We start from the raw sequence: 15928 nt of genomic DNA, 5'->3' as shown, positions 1-15928 counted from the left end.
TTTTTAATAAACAATTTTATTGAGGTAGTTTTTGGCTTTGTAAACAGTTACAGACATCAACAGAAAGAAAGCAAAAAAGGCAAAAATGTGCAAACATCCACGTACATTCAATACTTCAATCGTAACATACTGCACAAGCCCGCTCCTCTCCCACCGGTACTACCCGCCATTTTATCCCTCCTACTCTACTCTACTCAACCCCCACCCCCTGCTGACACTCACTCTCCCGCAAAGAAGTCAATGAATGGTTGCCACCTCCGGGTGAACCCCTGTACAGATCCCCTCATGGCGAACTTAATTTTTTCCATACCCAGGAAACTCGACATGTCCGCAAGCCACAACTCAGTCTTCGGGGGCTTTGAGTCCCTCCATGCCAATAGCATTCGTCGCCGGGCTATCAGGGAAGCAAAGGCCAAAACATCGGCCTCTCTCTCCCCCGGGTCTTCCGAAACCCCAAACATTGCCACCCCTGGACCCATCGCCACCCTTGTTTTTAGCACCCGGGACATGACGCCCGCAAATCCCTCCCAGTACCCCCTAAGCTTAGGGCATGCCCAAAACATGTGAATGTGGTTCGCTGGTCCTCCCGCGCACCTAGCGCATTTGTCCTCTATCCCAAAGAATTTGCTCATCCGAGCCACCGTCATGTGGGCCCGGTGAACGACCTTAAATTGAATCAGCCTGAGCCTGGCACATGTCGCGGTTGAATTTACCCTACTCAGGGCCTCTGCCCACAGCCCGTCCTCCATTTCCCCGCCTAGTTCCTCCTCCCATTTAAGTTTCAGTTCCTCCGTCTCGGACCCTTCCTCCCTCATGAGCACCTTATAAATATCAGAGACTCTACCCTCCCCTTCTTCCCCCCTAGAGACTATTCTGTCTTGGATCCCCATTGGCGGGAGGCGTGGGAAAGATGGGACCTGTCTACGAACAAAGTCCCGCAACTGTAGGTACCTAAAATCATTTCCCCTTACCAGCCCAAATTTCTCCTCCAAGCTCCTCAAACTCGCAAAGCTCCCTTCCAGGAACATACCGCCCGCCCTGTGCTGTATTGTTCTTTATGTTTTTATGGGATGTGGACATCTCTGCCAAGGCCAGCATTTATTGTCCATCCCTAATTGTCCTTGAACTGAGTGGTTCGCTCAACCAGTTCAGAGGGCAGTTCAGAGTCAGCCACATTGCTATGGAGTGGAGTCACATGTAGGCCAAACCAGGTGAGGACGACAGATTTCCTTCCCTAAAGTGAAGAAGGTGGGTTTTGACAAAAATCAGCAATGGTTTCATGGGCATCATAAAATCCCTACAGTGTACAAGAAGGCCATTTGGCTCATCGAGCCTGCACCGACCTAGGTCCACTTCCCACCCGATTTTAGAGGTAGACTACCAACAGTTATTGAATTGTGTCAAATTTATTGTACAGAAACAGGCCATCTTATCAACTGCTCTATGATTCAGTTTTTGCTACACATCAACCTCCTTCTGCTATATTGAGCTTTTCCCAACTGGCCTGGAATCTCTTCCCTTCTTCCTCATGGATGTATCGAGCTTCCTCTTGTATGCATCGATGCCTCAACCGCTCCATGTAACTGCGAGCTCCACATTTTTGCCACTCGTGTAAAGAGGTTCATCTTAAATTCTCTAGTTTATCTGTTAATTACTAGTTTATATTTGTTCTCCATTGTTAACTCACCCACAAGTGAAAACAGTTTAATCACATCCACCCCATCAAACCCATTCATAATTCTATCAAGTTCTTGATCAGGTGTTTCTGTTAGGCGTATCCACTCAATTCTGTGACGGTTCGTGTAACTCTTTGCACTTTCTCCAGTGCTTCAGGATCGAGGGTCTAGTACAGCAGTGTAAAACCACCTCGAACCACGTAAAGAGGTATTCAGGCAGATTACCAAAAACGTTTTGTCAAAGAGGTGGGTGTTAAGGAGCATCTTAAAGGAGGAAAGTGAGGCACAAAGGCAGAGGTTTAGGGAGGGAATACCGGAGGGAATACCGGAGCTTAGGACCCAGACAGTAGAAGGTTCTGCCTCTGGTGGTGGAATGGTTAACATCTGGGATGTTCAACAGGCTAGACAGAGGAGCACTGATATCTCAGAGGCTGTGGGGCGGGGAGAGTTTACAGAGATAGGGAGGGGCAAAGCAATGGAGGGATTTAGAAACAGCAATGAGACTTCTAAAATTCAGGCATTGCGTAACCAGGAACAGTCTGTTTAGTTGATGTCGGTGGGCATGTGTCCAGCTCCCCTGATTGCACCAGCCCGAGCAGGGGCTTTACACTCGAATCTACAACATTTTTAATTGTCCAAAGAAGAAAGGTTTTGATGCTTTTAGTTCTGGGCTGCACGTTTTGCAATTCTAAACGGAACAGATGTAAGAGCTTGTTTAATCCTGGTGGGAGGAGTACTGGTTAAACCAGTTTAACCAAACAAGTTGCATCTTGAGCCAAGTGCTTTTGGGTTTCTGCTAGTGGGAGTAGCAGCTCCAGTTTCAATTCGCCCAATGAACAGATTGCTGGTCGAGAGAGCTGAGGTTTTACCTGCATAGACGTCGTTGTAAGTTACATGGGTAGGTAAGGGCTTCGTTGGTGAGTCTTAAGTGGCTTGGTAATGTGGCATTAGTGACCTTCATGTGATATTTGGAGGTAGATTGTTGGATCTTTAACTTCTGAAAGCTCTGAAACATCAGAAAGTTATGTTCTTATTCCCCTTTCTAAGTTTCTAGTATGTGGCGAGAATATTACTATAAACAATTACTGAGTGGCGTTACGATCTGGTAAATCGGCTGAATTTGAATTGAGCGGTGCTATTAACTATTTTTGGTTTTGTAATCAGACTTTAGCTTTTGAATTTCTCTGTCTTTTATTGAGCAACTTCCTCCTTAATATCTCAGGTGCTATCTATTCATAAACTTGAGCTCATCCAAAATTCTGCAGTTCATATTCTAATTTTCAGCCAGCCCGTTTCACAAATTACCTTTATGCTCACTGAAGCACATAGGCTGCATTTCAATTTTAAAATTCTTGTTCATGTTTTCACATCCGTCCACGGCCTCGGCCCCACCCTGCATCCCTGTAACCACCTCCAACTTTGCAACCCTCCGGAACTCTCTTCCTCCAGTTCTGGTTTCTGGTGCATACCTGATTTTCCAACCACTTTATCATTCGTGAAAATGCTTTCAGCTACGTTGCTGCTAAACTCTGGAATTTCCTCCCAAAACCCCCTCTCCTGTATCTCTGCAGCCACCTGTCCCCTAAATTGATCAATAGGATTTTGGACACCCCTACAGTGCAAAAGGAGGCCATTGTGGCCCATTGGGTCTGCACCAACCCTCCAAAGGAGCACTCCACCCAGGACCACCCCCCCCCCCCCCCCCCCCCCGCTCTACCCCTGTAACCCCACCTAACCTGCACTTCTTTGGACTGATGGTTTGTGCCATGTGTATAACTCTTAGTGTTGAGCACAACTGGAGTGTCCTCTCCAAGACACAAGCTTGGGCAATGTAGAGACCTTGGGCTCCCTAAACCTCCCTCTTGACCTGCCCAGCGGAGTCAAAAGGGATGCAGAGAGCTCTGGCCGGACCGGCTTTGTTGCAGGAATTGACATATTTAAAGATCAGTCTGCCTTTGGCCTCCACTCCAGATTTTTTTGTCAGGGTTTACTCCCTTCGCTCTCCCAAGGACTCCACAAAGCATTGGGGCTATTTTCCCACAACTGGGAGTTTGCCTAATGAGTGCTGGGGATGGCCATATTTCGGTGGGCCTGCACACGGCATGTCTAGGGACAAAATCTCTCCAAGTTCCTCTGAAGTTTTTGCTGCAGCTCTCTGCCCTCCTCTTGTAAGACACGTACTAAACCCTGCTTATTTGGCGAAGTATTTTAGTTACCAGACCCGTTCACTCTGGTGATGCTGTCAGGGTGCCCGCCAGTGCAACAAGACCCCCCTCCAACAATTTATTCAAGTTGCCAGGACAGTGGGTCAAATGAACCCATGCCAAAGGAGCAGCTCCCTCTTTTACCCAGTACTGCGCTAGCTATTTGTCCTAATAGCTCCTTGTGTGGCTTAGTGTTACATTTTGTCCTGTGTCACACCTGTGAAGTACCTTGGGATCTTTTATCAATTAAAGGGCACTAAATGAAATGCAAGTTGCTGTTTCCTGAGGTTTCTTCACCACTTTCCTGTCACTAAGATTGAAAATGTGTTGTGCTTAGGGAAGAGGGGTTGTGAGAATAAATTCTCAATTTGTCTCTTTGCTGCACAGTGCTGGAAGAGGTGATTGAAAGATTGAAATAGGAGTGATAGGTTTCAGTTCACTGGGCAGTGGCAACAGTACTGGGGAGAAGAGGGAGCTGTTCCTTTGGGATGGGCTTCACTTGATCCACTGTTCTGGCAAGTTAAATAAGTAGCGGTGGAATCTTGTTACACTGGCAAGTATCCCGACAGCGTTACCAGAAGTGAGCAGGACCTCCATTCAGAGGCAGGATAGCTGGCCACACGCAATCATACAGCAACCAGCCAATTAACTAGGTACAGTCAAGGGGCCTGGCCGATTATGAAGTGGAGGTGGGCAGGAAGTCCACGATCCTGCCGCTATCTATCTCACAGTGGTCAAAGTTCCGTGTGCTCTATTTAATTGGCACCGGCATCATATCCCACATCACCATTGAGTTAAACCCCTGGTAAAACGACCTGCCAACCATCACCCCGATCATCTTTGACCTTTCCTCCATTGCCCTCGACTCTTCCAGCTGTACCATTGACCTGTCCTCAATCGATTGATTGATTTGATTTATTGTCACATGTACCAAAATGAAATGAAAAAAAAATGAAAATCGCTTATTGTCACGAGTAGGCTTCAATTAATTTACTGTGAAAAGACCCTAGTCGCCACATTCCGGCGCCTGTCCGGGGAGGCTGGTACGGGAATCGAACTGTGCTGCTGGCCTGCTTGGTCTGCTTTAAAAGCCAGCGATTTAGCCCAGTGAGCTAAACCAGCCCCTGCACAGTAGTACAGTACAGAAGTACAGTAAAAAGTATTTTTTTGCGGCCGAGGGAATGTACACAGTCACCCTTGATCGCTTATTGTCACAAGTAGGCTTCAATGAAGTTACTATGAAAAGCCCCTTGTCGTCACATTCCAGCGCCTGTTCGGGGAGGCCAATGTGGGAATTGAACCTGCGCTGCTGGCCAGGTTCTGCATTACAAGCCGGTTGTTTAGCCCACTGTGTTAAACCAGCCCCTGATCTCCCCTCCAGCATGTTTGAGCAACCTTTGGTAGAGATTGACCTCTCCACTGTCATCCAGCTCCCTCCCCGTTGACCCTTCTTAGGGCTGCCATGACCTGTGTTGTTGAAAATTCACCACTATTCTTCGAAGTCCCCCATACCGGGGGCAGCACGGTAGCATTGTGGATAGCACAATCGCTTCACAGCTCCAGGGTCCCAGGTTCGATTCCGGCTTGGGTCACTGTCTGTGTCTGCACATCTTCCCCGTGTGTCCGTGGGTTTCCTCCGGGTGCTCCGGTTTCCTCCCACAGTCCAAAGATGTGCAGGTTAGGTGGATTGGCCAGGATAAATTGCCCGTAGTGTCCAAAATTGCCCTTAGTGTTGGGTGGGGTTACTGGGTTATGGGGATAGGGTGGAGGTGTTGACCTTGGGTAGGGTGCTCTTTCCAAGAGCCGGTGCAGACTTGATGGGCTGAATGGCCTCCTTCTGCACTGTAAATTTTATGTAAAAAAAAGGGACGACATTCTAAATGGTGAACAGGGATTCTCACTCCCTGAAACCACTGTTTCAGGTTAAAACTTTTAAGTTATTTTATTATTATATTTTTTTCTTTTAAAAGCTGCAATCACTGTCTTTACAGAAAGGTAAAAAGATCTTGCATCTGGATCCTTCTGGTTGGTTGAAGGGACCTTCAGGCCCACCTTGACAATCGGTCTTTAAAGTCTGGTCTTCTTTAGATGTATTCACTGGTTAGCTCGGTTGCTATGTTCTATCTTTCCCAAGTACCGAGCTGTGAGAGCTGGCTCTGCTGGCTGTTTCTGAACTGACTCTGCCTCCTCTTTAAATTCTGGTCTTCCTTAGATGTATTAGCTGTTTTAGCTTGGCTACTTTGCTTTGTCCCTTTCCCCATGACCGAGCTGACTGTAAGATGACTCTGCTTGCTTCTCTTTTTCCTTCTCTGCCCTCTGCCTCTCTGCGCCTTTCTCAGGGTTTATATATTTTTCTGATAGTTATTAAGTTTTTATGACTTTATTGCAAAGTAACTTTTATTTCACTTGGATTGTAAAAGGTACCTTTAATCTAATTTTGTCTAACACAACTAAGTATTCATTTTGACATGACCTCTGCTCACAGAGCTGATTACATTCTTCCTTTGTGATGGTCAAAATGCTTTGATTTCAAGAGGTGTTACTTTTAATTCCTGTCATTTCTATAGTTTTATTTTCCAATTGTGTCCCCAGCTCATAATTTTGACTTTGATTTTGGCTTTAAATTATGTTTCTCGTAGACTGATAGTCTCCAATTTTCTTTAATTTACCTGGTGTTAGCAGAATTTCCCACCTATATATTTGCCCCCCTAGTCATTCTTTTCTATCTGCTGATTTTATTTCAATGAAGGTGTGAATCATTGCTTTTAGCTGTATGCTAAAATCCACTTGGTTATGACTTGAAAGACCTACTGGTTTTAAGCATTCGTCACCTAATTCAACTGAAACCCTCATCCATGCTTTTCCAGATGGTTAGTTTCAATGAAGGTGTGAGCCATTGTTTTTACCTTCATGCAAAAATCCTGTTTGTTTGTATGGGAGAAGGACTCTGCATTTTATAATCCTGCTCTTTGCAGCTGCTATTAACCCTTCTTGGGATCTTTCCCTGTATCCTCTCATGTTTCTTAAATCAGGTATTGTGCTAAACAGCCCCTCCATGTGGAATCTCCACATTCTCCCCTTGTCTGCATGAGTCTCACCCCCCACAACCCAAAGATGTGCAGGGGCTGGTTTAGCACACTGGGCTAAATCGCTGACTTTTAAAGCAGACCAAGGGAGGCCAGCAGCACGGTTCAATTCCCGTACCAGCCTCCCCGAACAGGCGCCGAAATGTGGCGACTAGGGGCTTTTCACAGAAGCCTACTCGTGACAATAAGCGATTTTCATTTCATTTCATTTTCGTTAGGTGGATTAGCCACACTAAATTGGAAAAAGGGTACTCTAAATTTATATTAAATAAAAAGGAAACTGACTTTTCACCTTCTGCACTGCTAAGTACCCCACCTGCCTTGTTTCCTCATATCATTAGATTCTGCCTCAGGGCTACCAATAAGACTTTAAACTAAATAGACAGAATTCATACACGGTGAAATTTCGACACTAAAGAGAAAGGGCAAAACAATAGCACGGGACAGTAGTATAGATAATGATAACCCAGACTGTGACAGGAAGGGGCAGAGAATGCAATCATAAAAGTGCACACCAAATAGGATCAGATGGGCGACGCAGCAGCACAGTGGTTAGCACTGTTGCTTCACAGCTCCAGGGTCCCAGGTTCGATTCCTGGCTTGGGTCACTGTCTGTGTGCAGTCTGCACGTTCTCTCCGTGTCTGCTCTGGTTTCCACCCACTGTCCAAAGATGTGCAGGTTAGGTAAATTGGCCATGCTAAATTGCCCTTAGTGTCCAAAAAGGTTAGGTGGGGTTACGGGGATAGGTTGGAGATGTGGACTTGAGAAGGGTGCTTGCTCCAAGAGCCAGTGCAGATTCAATGGGCCGAATGGCCTCCTTCTGCACTGTGAATTCTATGATCCTATGAAAGGAATAATGGTAAAAAGTCACCCCAAATTTTTAACCAGATAGAGGAATTGATAACACAAAGGAAATAAATGCTCAGTTAATAACAGAATGAGATCAGTAGTAGTGAGAGATGATCTTCGCTCAGAAGGCCAAGACGTAGAATCAGTTTGGTCGTGATAAGTAGCAAAGGAACGTCAACATAACAATTGACTGTGGGAGTCGTTTTATAGGACAGAGAATAATCATGAATTTTGGGGACTTGTAAGAAAGGTGCCACAATAATCATTGCCGACTTTAGGTTGGACAAATCAAACATGCAACGGTATCATGGACGACAAGTTTATAGAGTGTATTTGAAACAGTTTCTTAGAAGAATATGCTATGGAACCAACCAGGGAACAGGCTATTTTAAATCTTATGATATGTAATGAGAGAGGATTGATTAATGATCTCGTAATAAAGGTCCCCCTGAGGAAGAGTGACCATAACATGAAGAATTTCACATTCAGTTCAAGGGTGAGAACTTTGGGTCTGAAACCAGTGACTTAAACTTAAATAACGGCAATTACAAAAGTATGACGGCAGGGTTAGCTAAAGTGAACTGGCAAGCCAGATTGACAGGTAAGGCTCTAGATAAACAGTGACAGGCATTTATGGACATATTTTATCGTTTTCATATATGAATATAAAGTTATATTCCATCAAGAACAAATGACAATACAAAAAAAAATACCATCTATGCCTAACCAAGGAAGTTATAGATGGTACCAAATTGTAAGAAAATGATATCAAATAATGTTGCAAAGAGCAGCGGTAGGCCAGAAGATTGGGTTAAAAAAAATTGGAAACTAGTAAAGGATATCAAAAACATAATGAGGGAGAAAATAGTTTGACAGTAAACTAACAAAATGCAAGAACCGGCAATAAGAGCTTCTACAAGTAGGTCAAAAGGAAAATAGCAGCTTATGTGAGCGTTGGCCCCTTGGAGGATAAGATTAGGGAATTAATAATGAGAAGTAAGGAAATGGCAGAGACTTTGAACAAATATTTTGCATCTGTTTTCATGGGAAAAGACAGTAAAAGTATCCCAATAATAATGGAAAAGCAGGGGGCAAAAGAAAGGGAGCGACTTAATTTTAATTAGCAAAGTTAGTACGAGACATTTATTGGACTGAAGGTTGACAAGACTCCTGGATCGTACAACCTGTATCTGAGGGCCTTCAAACATGTGTTTCTAACTAGCAAGAAAGGCGGGCGAGAGAAATCAGGAAACTATAGCACGGTTTCTATCTGTCCAGTATCTGTCACTGAGATAATGCTGGAAACCATTATTAAAGAAATAATAGCAGGACATTTAAGCATAATACAATCAGAGTCAGCATGGTTTGAAGAAAAGGAAGTTGTGTCTGGCAAATTTATAGAGTTCTTTTCAGGATGTAACAAGTGGTTGGGGGGGGGGGGGGGGGGGGGAATGGAATTGAAAACCTATACATGTACAAACGAAGATGAGAAATTGGAGCAGTAAACCGCATGACCCATTTAGCCTGCTCCACCTTTCCATACTATCATGACTTCTTTCGCTTCAATTCCACTTTCTCATCCGCTCCCTGTATCCCTCATTTCCCCTGGGGAATGTAGTGTATTTGATCAGGTGCCACGCATAAGGTTACTGCACAACGTAAGAGCTCATGATGCTGGGGCTGACATGTCGGCATGGGTAGAGGATTGGCTAACTAGCCCAAAACAGAATCGGGATAAACGGGCCCTTTTGAGATTAACTAGTGGAGTGCCGCAGGGAGCAGTGCTGGGGAAAATATTGGCAAATGGAGTACGATGTGGGGAAATGTAAGGCAGAATAGCAAAACAATGATTTAAATGAAGAGACTATGGAATGCTGCAGTACAGAGGATGTACAGGGTGTTCTTGTGTGTGAAACATGCTTTTGCATGCAGTACAGCAAGTGATTAGGAAGGCAAATGGAAAGTTGGCCTTGGGTGGAGTATAAAAGGAAGCCTTGCTGCATCTGCACAGGGCATTCATACACCCACACATTTTTGTATACATCTTATTTAAGGAGGGATATACTTGCATTGAAGTGAGTTCAGAAAAGGTTCACCGGGTTGATTCTTGGGATGAACGGGTTGGCTTATGAGGAAAGCTTGAGCAGGTTGGGCCTGTACGTCCCGAAAGACGTGCTTTTTAGGCGAATTGGACATTCTGAATTCTCCCTCTTGTGTGCCCGAACAGGCACCGGAATGTGGCGACTAGGGGATTTTCACAGTAACTTCATTGCAGTGTTAACGTAAGCCGACTTGTGACACTAATAAAGATTAGTGTAGTCATTTGTGTGGGAAGTAACCTCACTCTGAGGGGGCTTGACAGGGTAGATGCTGAGAGGGTCTTTCTCGCTTGAGGAATTGAACTGTTTCAGAAAGTGAGTCCCCCATTTAAGAGGCGAGGAGGGATTTCCTCTACCAGAGGGTCAGTAATCTTCGGAATTCTTTACCACAGAGCTGTGGAGTTGTGACATTGAATATATTCAAGGCTGAGGTATAGATTTTTGAACAATTGGGGTGGGGCGGGGGTGGGGGCAGACAAGGAAGAGGATTTGTGGCCAAGATCAGATCAGTCATGATCTTATTGAATGACAGAGGCGGCACAAAGGACAAATGGCCTACTCTTGCTCTTAGTCTTCCAATCTGAGCACCCGCCAAAGCAGTCAGAATGCTCTGGGCAGCTGTGAGACTCCATTGGGAATGTACAGTGTTATTGCTCTTCTTCCAGTCTAGGGGATGGTGTCTGAACACTACAGTGTGACTCCCGGTTTTGTTTACTTTACAAACTTTGTTTTTGTGACTTTGTGCTCCACAAAGGGAATTTGGATCAATCTTTGAAATGGAAAAAAATGGGGATTAAATAGCTCTTTCAAAGGGCTGACACAAGCACGATGGGCTGAGTGGCCTTTTTATGATTCTACGAAGAGGGACTTGTGCCGGCGATTTAGATGAAGGGATCAAAAGTATATTTCCATGTTTGCTGATGACACCAAACCTGGTGAGAATATTAGTGGTGAGGAGGAAGTAAAGAGGCTCAAGGTGATTTAGACAAGTTGAGTGAGTGGGCAAGTGCATGGCAGGTGGAGTATGATGTGGGTAAATGTGAAGTTGTCCAGGTAACAGAATGGCAGAGTATCATCTAAATGGTGATAGATGGAGAAATGTTGAGGTAGAAAGTAACCTGGGAACTTACATTAACAGTCAGCTATGTAAATGGAGCGGGCAACACGGCGGCGCAGTGGTTAGCACTGCTACCTCACGGTGCCGAGGTCCCAGGTTCGAATCCCGGCTCTGGGTCACTGTCCGTGTGGAGTTTGCACATTCTCCCCGTGTTTGCGTGGGTTTTACCCCCACAACCCAAAGATGTGCAGGGTAGGTGGATTGGCCACACTAAATTGCCCCTTTATTAATAAAAATTTATTGGTTACTCTAAATTTATTTTAAAAAGGAATGTAAATGGCATGTTAGCCTACATTTCAAGAGGATCTGAGTACAGGAGCAAAGATGTCTTTCAGCTTGGTGCGACCACACCTCGAGTGTTGCGTGCAGTTTTGGTCTCCTTACCTAAGAAAAGATGTACTTTCCATAAAGGGAGTGCAGCAAAGGGTAACCAGACTGATTCCTGGGGTGGCAGTATTGCCGTATGAGGAGAGATTGGGTTGACTTGGCCTATATTCATCGGAGAGTTTAGAAGAATGAGAGGAAATCTCATTTGATACGTATAAAATTCTGACCCGGCCGGACAGACTGGATGCAGGTAGAATGTTTCCTCTGGTAGGGATCCCGGTCTGGGGATACGGGGTGGGCCATTGGGACTGAGACGAGGAGAAACCTCGTCACTCAGAGGATGGTGAACCTGTGGAATTCTCCACCACAGAAGGCTGTGGAGGCCAAGTCACTGAATACAGTTAAGAAGGAAATAGAATACTAGACTTTAAAGGTGTCAAGGGTATAGGGCAGGGGTGGGCAAACTTTTCCGTGCAAGGGCCACATTCAGAAATTCACAATTCACAAAGGGCCGCATAGTATATTAAGTAAAATAATTACTTCACCCGGTTATGATTCTGGGCGCCTCATATAGAACATAGAACAGTACAGCACAGAACAGGCCCTTCGGCCCTCGACGTTGTGCCGAGCAATGATCACCCTACTCAAGTCAACGTATCCACCCTATACCAGTAAGTAACCCAACAGCCCCCCCCCATTAACCTTAAAAAAAAATTAAAAAAAAAAAAAGATTTTATAAAAAAAATTTTTTTTTTTTTTTTTTTTAATGACTTGGTGGGCCGCAGAAATACCTTTGGCGGGCCGCATGCGGCCCGCGGGCCGTAGTTTGCCCACCCCTGGTATAGGGAGAGTGCGGAAGTATGGTGTTGAAATAGAGGATTAGCCATGATCATATTGAATGGCCTCCTCTTATGCTTTCTACCATCTGATCTGGATTCAAATCAGAGTTCTAGAGATGAAGGCAATCTCCTAACTGCACCATCTTGTGGCTTCCTCACCTCTTCTCCACCTTGATCCCTGCTGCATATTCCACTTTCATTCAGCACCCTCCTAAACAGCTGCCACTTTTCAGGTGGTGAATCATGGCTATGAGTCTCTCTCGGTGGAACAGCGCCTTCAGAATAAAGATGCCCCACCCAAACACAAATGGCCTGTTAATGACTCAGGCAATCAGTCAACCCAGCCATTAAATTATAAAAGATTGTAATTTTAAAACTATACAGTTGAGTCAGAACTAAATAACACATTTGCAAATCAAAGGGAAATGAGGATTGGGAAAAGAAAGGGTTTTATTTTGTGTAGTAAAAGTGTGCTCTGCGCATGACATGGCTGTTCCTTGTTGCTGTGGTTTCATTCCTGACCACAGTCCACCTCCAGTCTCAAATTAGTGCAACAGATTTTGCATTATTCTCGTTTTCTTGTTTCATGAAACAATTTCCCCAGTAAATTTCACTTTTTAAATTTATTAAAAATATAGTTTATGTTGCCTTTGATCGTTTGTACATTTAACATTTTAGGATGGCTGGAACCTATCTAGTTGACTCCTATTGTAATGTATGTCACAATGTGGCTATTTGTGAGGTTAATCAGTAATGTCACTCCACCATTGGTGGGACTTTATTATAATTGCTTCGCTGCTTATTCAGATATAACCTGTCCCTGGGAATCTATTGGCTTAGGTGTCTGTATAACTGATTCAAAATCATTGCAGCCAGAATTTTCCAGGGCTTGAGTGGGAACGTGCCCAACCCGAACTCGTGTAAAAGTGCACCTTCAGGTGATTTTTTTTAAATTTAAGTTTAGAGTACCCAATTCATTTCTTCCAATTAAGGGGCAATTTAGCGTGGCCAATCCACCTAACCTGCACATCTTTTGGGTTGTGGGGGCAAAGCCCACGCAGACACAGGGAGAATGTGCAAACTCCACACAGACAGTGGCCCAGAGCCGGGATTGAACCTGGGACCTCGGTGCTGTGAGACATCAGGACTAACCCACTGCGCCACCGTGCTGCCCCCTTCAGGCGATATTTTGGTCAGTGCGCGAAAGTTGGATACGCGCCTGCCGACAATTAAAAGGGCCATTGAACCCATTAAACATATAATTGGCCTGAGTTTTACATGGTCAGTGCACTTTTACGCTTGCCGCAGGGGTCATTCAGCCAGATGGCGGACACGTTTTTTTTACACCATTCCCGATCCAGGGCAGGATAAATGAAATGAAAATCGCTTGTTGTCACAAGTAGGCTTCAATGAAGCTACTGTGAAAAGCCCCTAGTCACCACATTCCGGCGCCTGTTCGGGGAAGCTGTTACGGGAATCGAACCGTGCTGCTGGCCTGCCTTGGTCTGCTTTCAAAGCCAGCGATTTAGCCCAGTGTGCTAAACAGCATCCGGGATTAAATAAAACACGATGCCTGAGGGTTGCAGTGTTGTGTGCTCCGCAGCACGTTAGTTACTCTGCATGATGGAGAGAATTTGCAAATGTCATTGGAACAAAAGTGCAGTTCGCTGAGGCAGCTGTCAGCCTCCCAGCAGCTGGTTGGAAATGCCCGCCTGCACTGTCATTTCTCTTGGCACCCACCCTCCCCCGCAGCACTCAGCCTTTTATAGCACGCATTTCATGCTCGTGGGCTGTAAATTGGGGCTGATCGTGACCTGAAGTCTGTATTGAACCCGCTTCCACCAGGTTTGTGTGCCTGACGAGTGAAAAATTCAGACCTGTGCTTAGTTACCAACCCTATAATAGATACCAGTGTTCGTCACTTCTGAATATTTGCAGAAAGTCTCATGGTGAACGTATTTATCTGTGTCCATGTGGAAACGGGTATTGAGGAAAGAGCAATCTCCCAGCATCTTACAAGCACTCCGTGTTAGTAATAATTAGCATGAAGTGTGAACTGGCTGCTTTCACTTGGTACAGTGGTTAGCACTGCTTCCTCACAGTGCCAGGGACCCGGGTTAGCACTGCTGTTTCTGCCAGGGACCCGGGTTAGCACCTCTGTCTCAGTGCCAGGGACCCGGTGTAGTACTGCTTCCTCACCGTGTCAGTGACCTGGGTTAGCACTGCTGTCTCAGTGCCAGGGACCCGGTGTAGTACTGCTTCCTCACAACACCAGGGACCAGGTTAGCACAGCTGCCTCACAGCACTAGAAACCCTGGTAACGACCCGGGTTAGCACTGCTGTTTCTGCCAGGGACCCGTGTTAGCCCTGCTGTCTCAGTGCCAGGAACTCTGTGTAGTACTGCTTCCTCACCGTGCCAGGGACCCGGATTAGCACTGCTTCCTCAGTGCCAGGGACCCGCATTAGCACTGCTGCCACAACATCACCAGGGACCCGGGTTAGCACTGCTGTTTCTGCCAGGGACCCGTGTTAGCCCTGCTGTCTCAGTGCCAGGAACTCTGTGTAGTGCTGCTTCCTCACCGTGCCAGGGACCCGGATTAGCACTGCTTCCTCAGTGCCAGGGACCCGCATTAGCACTGCTGCCACAACATCACCAGGGCCCCGGGTTAGCACTGCTGCCTCACAGCACCAGGGCCCCGGGTTAGCACTGCTGCCTCACAGCGCCAGAGACCCTGGTTAACGCTGCTGCCTCACAGCCCCAGAGACCCAGGTTACCTCTGCTGTCTCACAGCACTAGGGACATGGCCTTGGGTGACTCTCTGTGTGGAGTTTGCACGTTCTCCCTGTGTCTGCATGAGTTTCCTCCGTTTGCTCTGGTTTCCTCCCACAGTCTACATATATGCAGCTTAGGTGGATTGGCCATGCTAAATTACCCCTTGGATGATGTTGCAGGAATAGGGCAGAAGATTTGGCCTAGGAAGGGTGGTCTTTCGAAAGGTCGGTGCAGACTCGATGGGCAGAATGGCTTCTTCCTGCACTGGAGGGTTTCGATGACTCTTTGCCCCTCTGTATTTTTACAAATACTCAGTTTCAGTAGAAGACTTCCTAAATCTTTGCAGCGGTCTCTTTACTTTTAATTTGTCAGGTGTTGCAGGATTTGGTTTCTGATTGGGTTTTTTTATTGACTTATCCATCTAAGCTTGTTTCACTTTAACTGCACCTCCAAGTCCTTGCTGTGTTTGCACTTACCCTACAAGTGCTGCAACTATTGTGGTTTCATTGAGCACAATCCATTTCCTCAAGCTCTTCCTGTGTAATGTTGAAGTTGGCCTATTTCAAAGTTGTATACCTGACTCTTTTTTGCAGTGGTTAGCACTGCTGCTTCACAGCACCACAGACCAGGGTTCGACTCCAGCCTTGGTGACTGTGTGGAGTTTGCACGTTCTTCCTGTGTCTGCGTGGGTTTTCTCCGGGTGCTCCGGTTTCTTCCCACAGTCCAAATATATGAAGGTTAGGTGGATTAGTCATTATCAATGTGCGGGGTTTCTAGAATAGGGCGAGGGGCTGTGCCTAGGTAGTCTGCTCTTTCGGAGGGTCGGGGCACATTCTGGCTGAATGCCTTCCTTCTACACTGGGATTCTATGGTTTGTGCTGAATCGTGTGGAATTGAACAGTATTCCATTCGCATTTGATAAGGTTCCCCATGGTAGGCTTATGCAGAAAGTAAGGA

At 45.8% G+C, this 15928-nt stretch overlaps 1 protein-coding gene across 3 annotated transcripts in view; it reads left to right on the top strand.

Annotated features, from left to right (window-relative positions):
- The window catches only part of LOC119969748 (14-3-3 protein beta/alpha-1-like), an 81694-nt gene that overhangs the window by 26767 nt on the left and 38999 nt on the right, over positions 1-15928 (top strand). Inside the window, exon 1 of one of the 3 annotated variants that reach the window (XM_038803788.1) lies at positions 2471-2574. The exons of 1 other annotated variant lie outside the window; for it this stretch is intronic. In XM_038803788.1, the coding sequence (XP_038659716.1) occupies positions 2571-2574 (4 nt within the window). In that variant the 5' untranslated portion in view covers positions 2471-2570. Of the gene's footprint in view, positions 1-2470; positions 2575-15928 lie in introns of those variants that run through there. One more of the 3 variants, XM_038803790.1, reaches the window with a different exon arrangement.

Source organism: Scyliorhinus canicula, chromosome 7, assembly GCF_902713615.1.
Source record: "Scyliorhinus canicula chromosome 7, sScyCan1.1, whole genome shotgun sequence".
NCBI lineage: Eukaryota > Metazoa > Chordata > Chondrichthyes > Carcharhiniformes > Scyliorhinidae > Scyliorhinus > Scyliorhinus canicula.
This window is presented reverse-complemented; position numbering and strand designations above follow the sequence as displayed.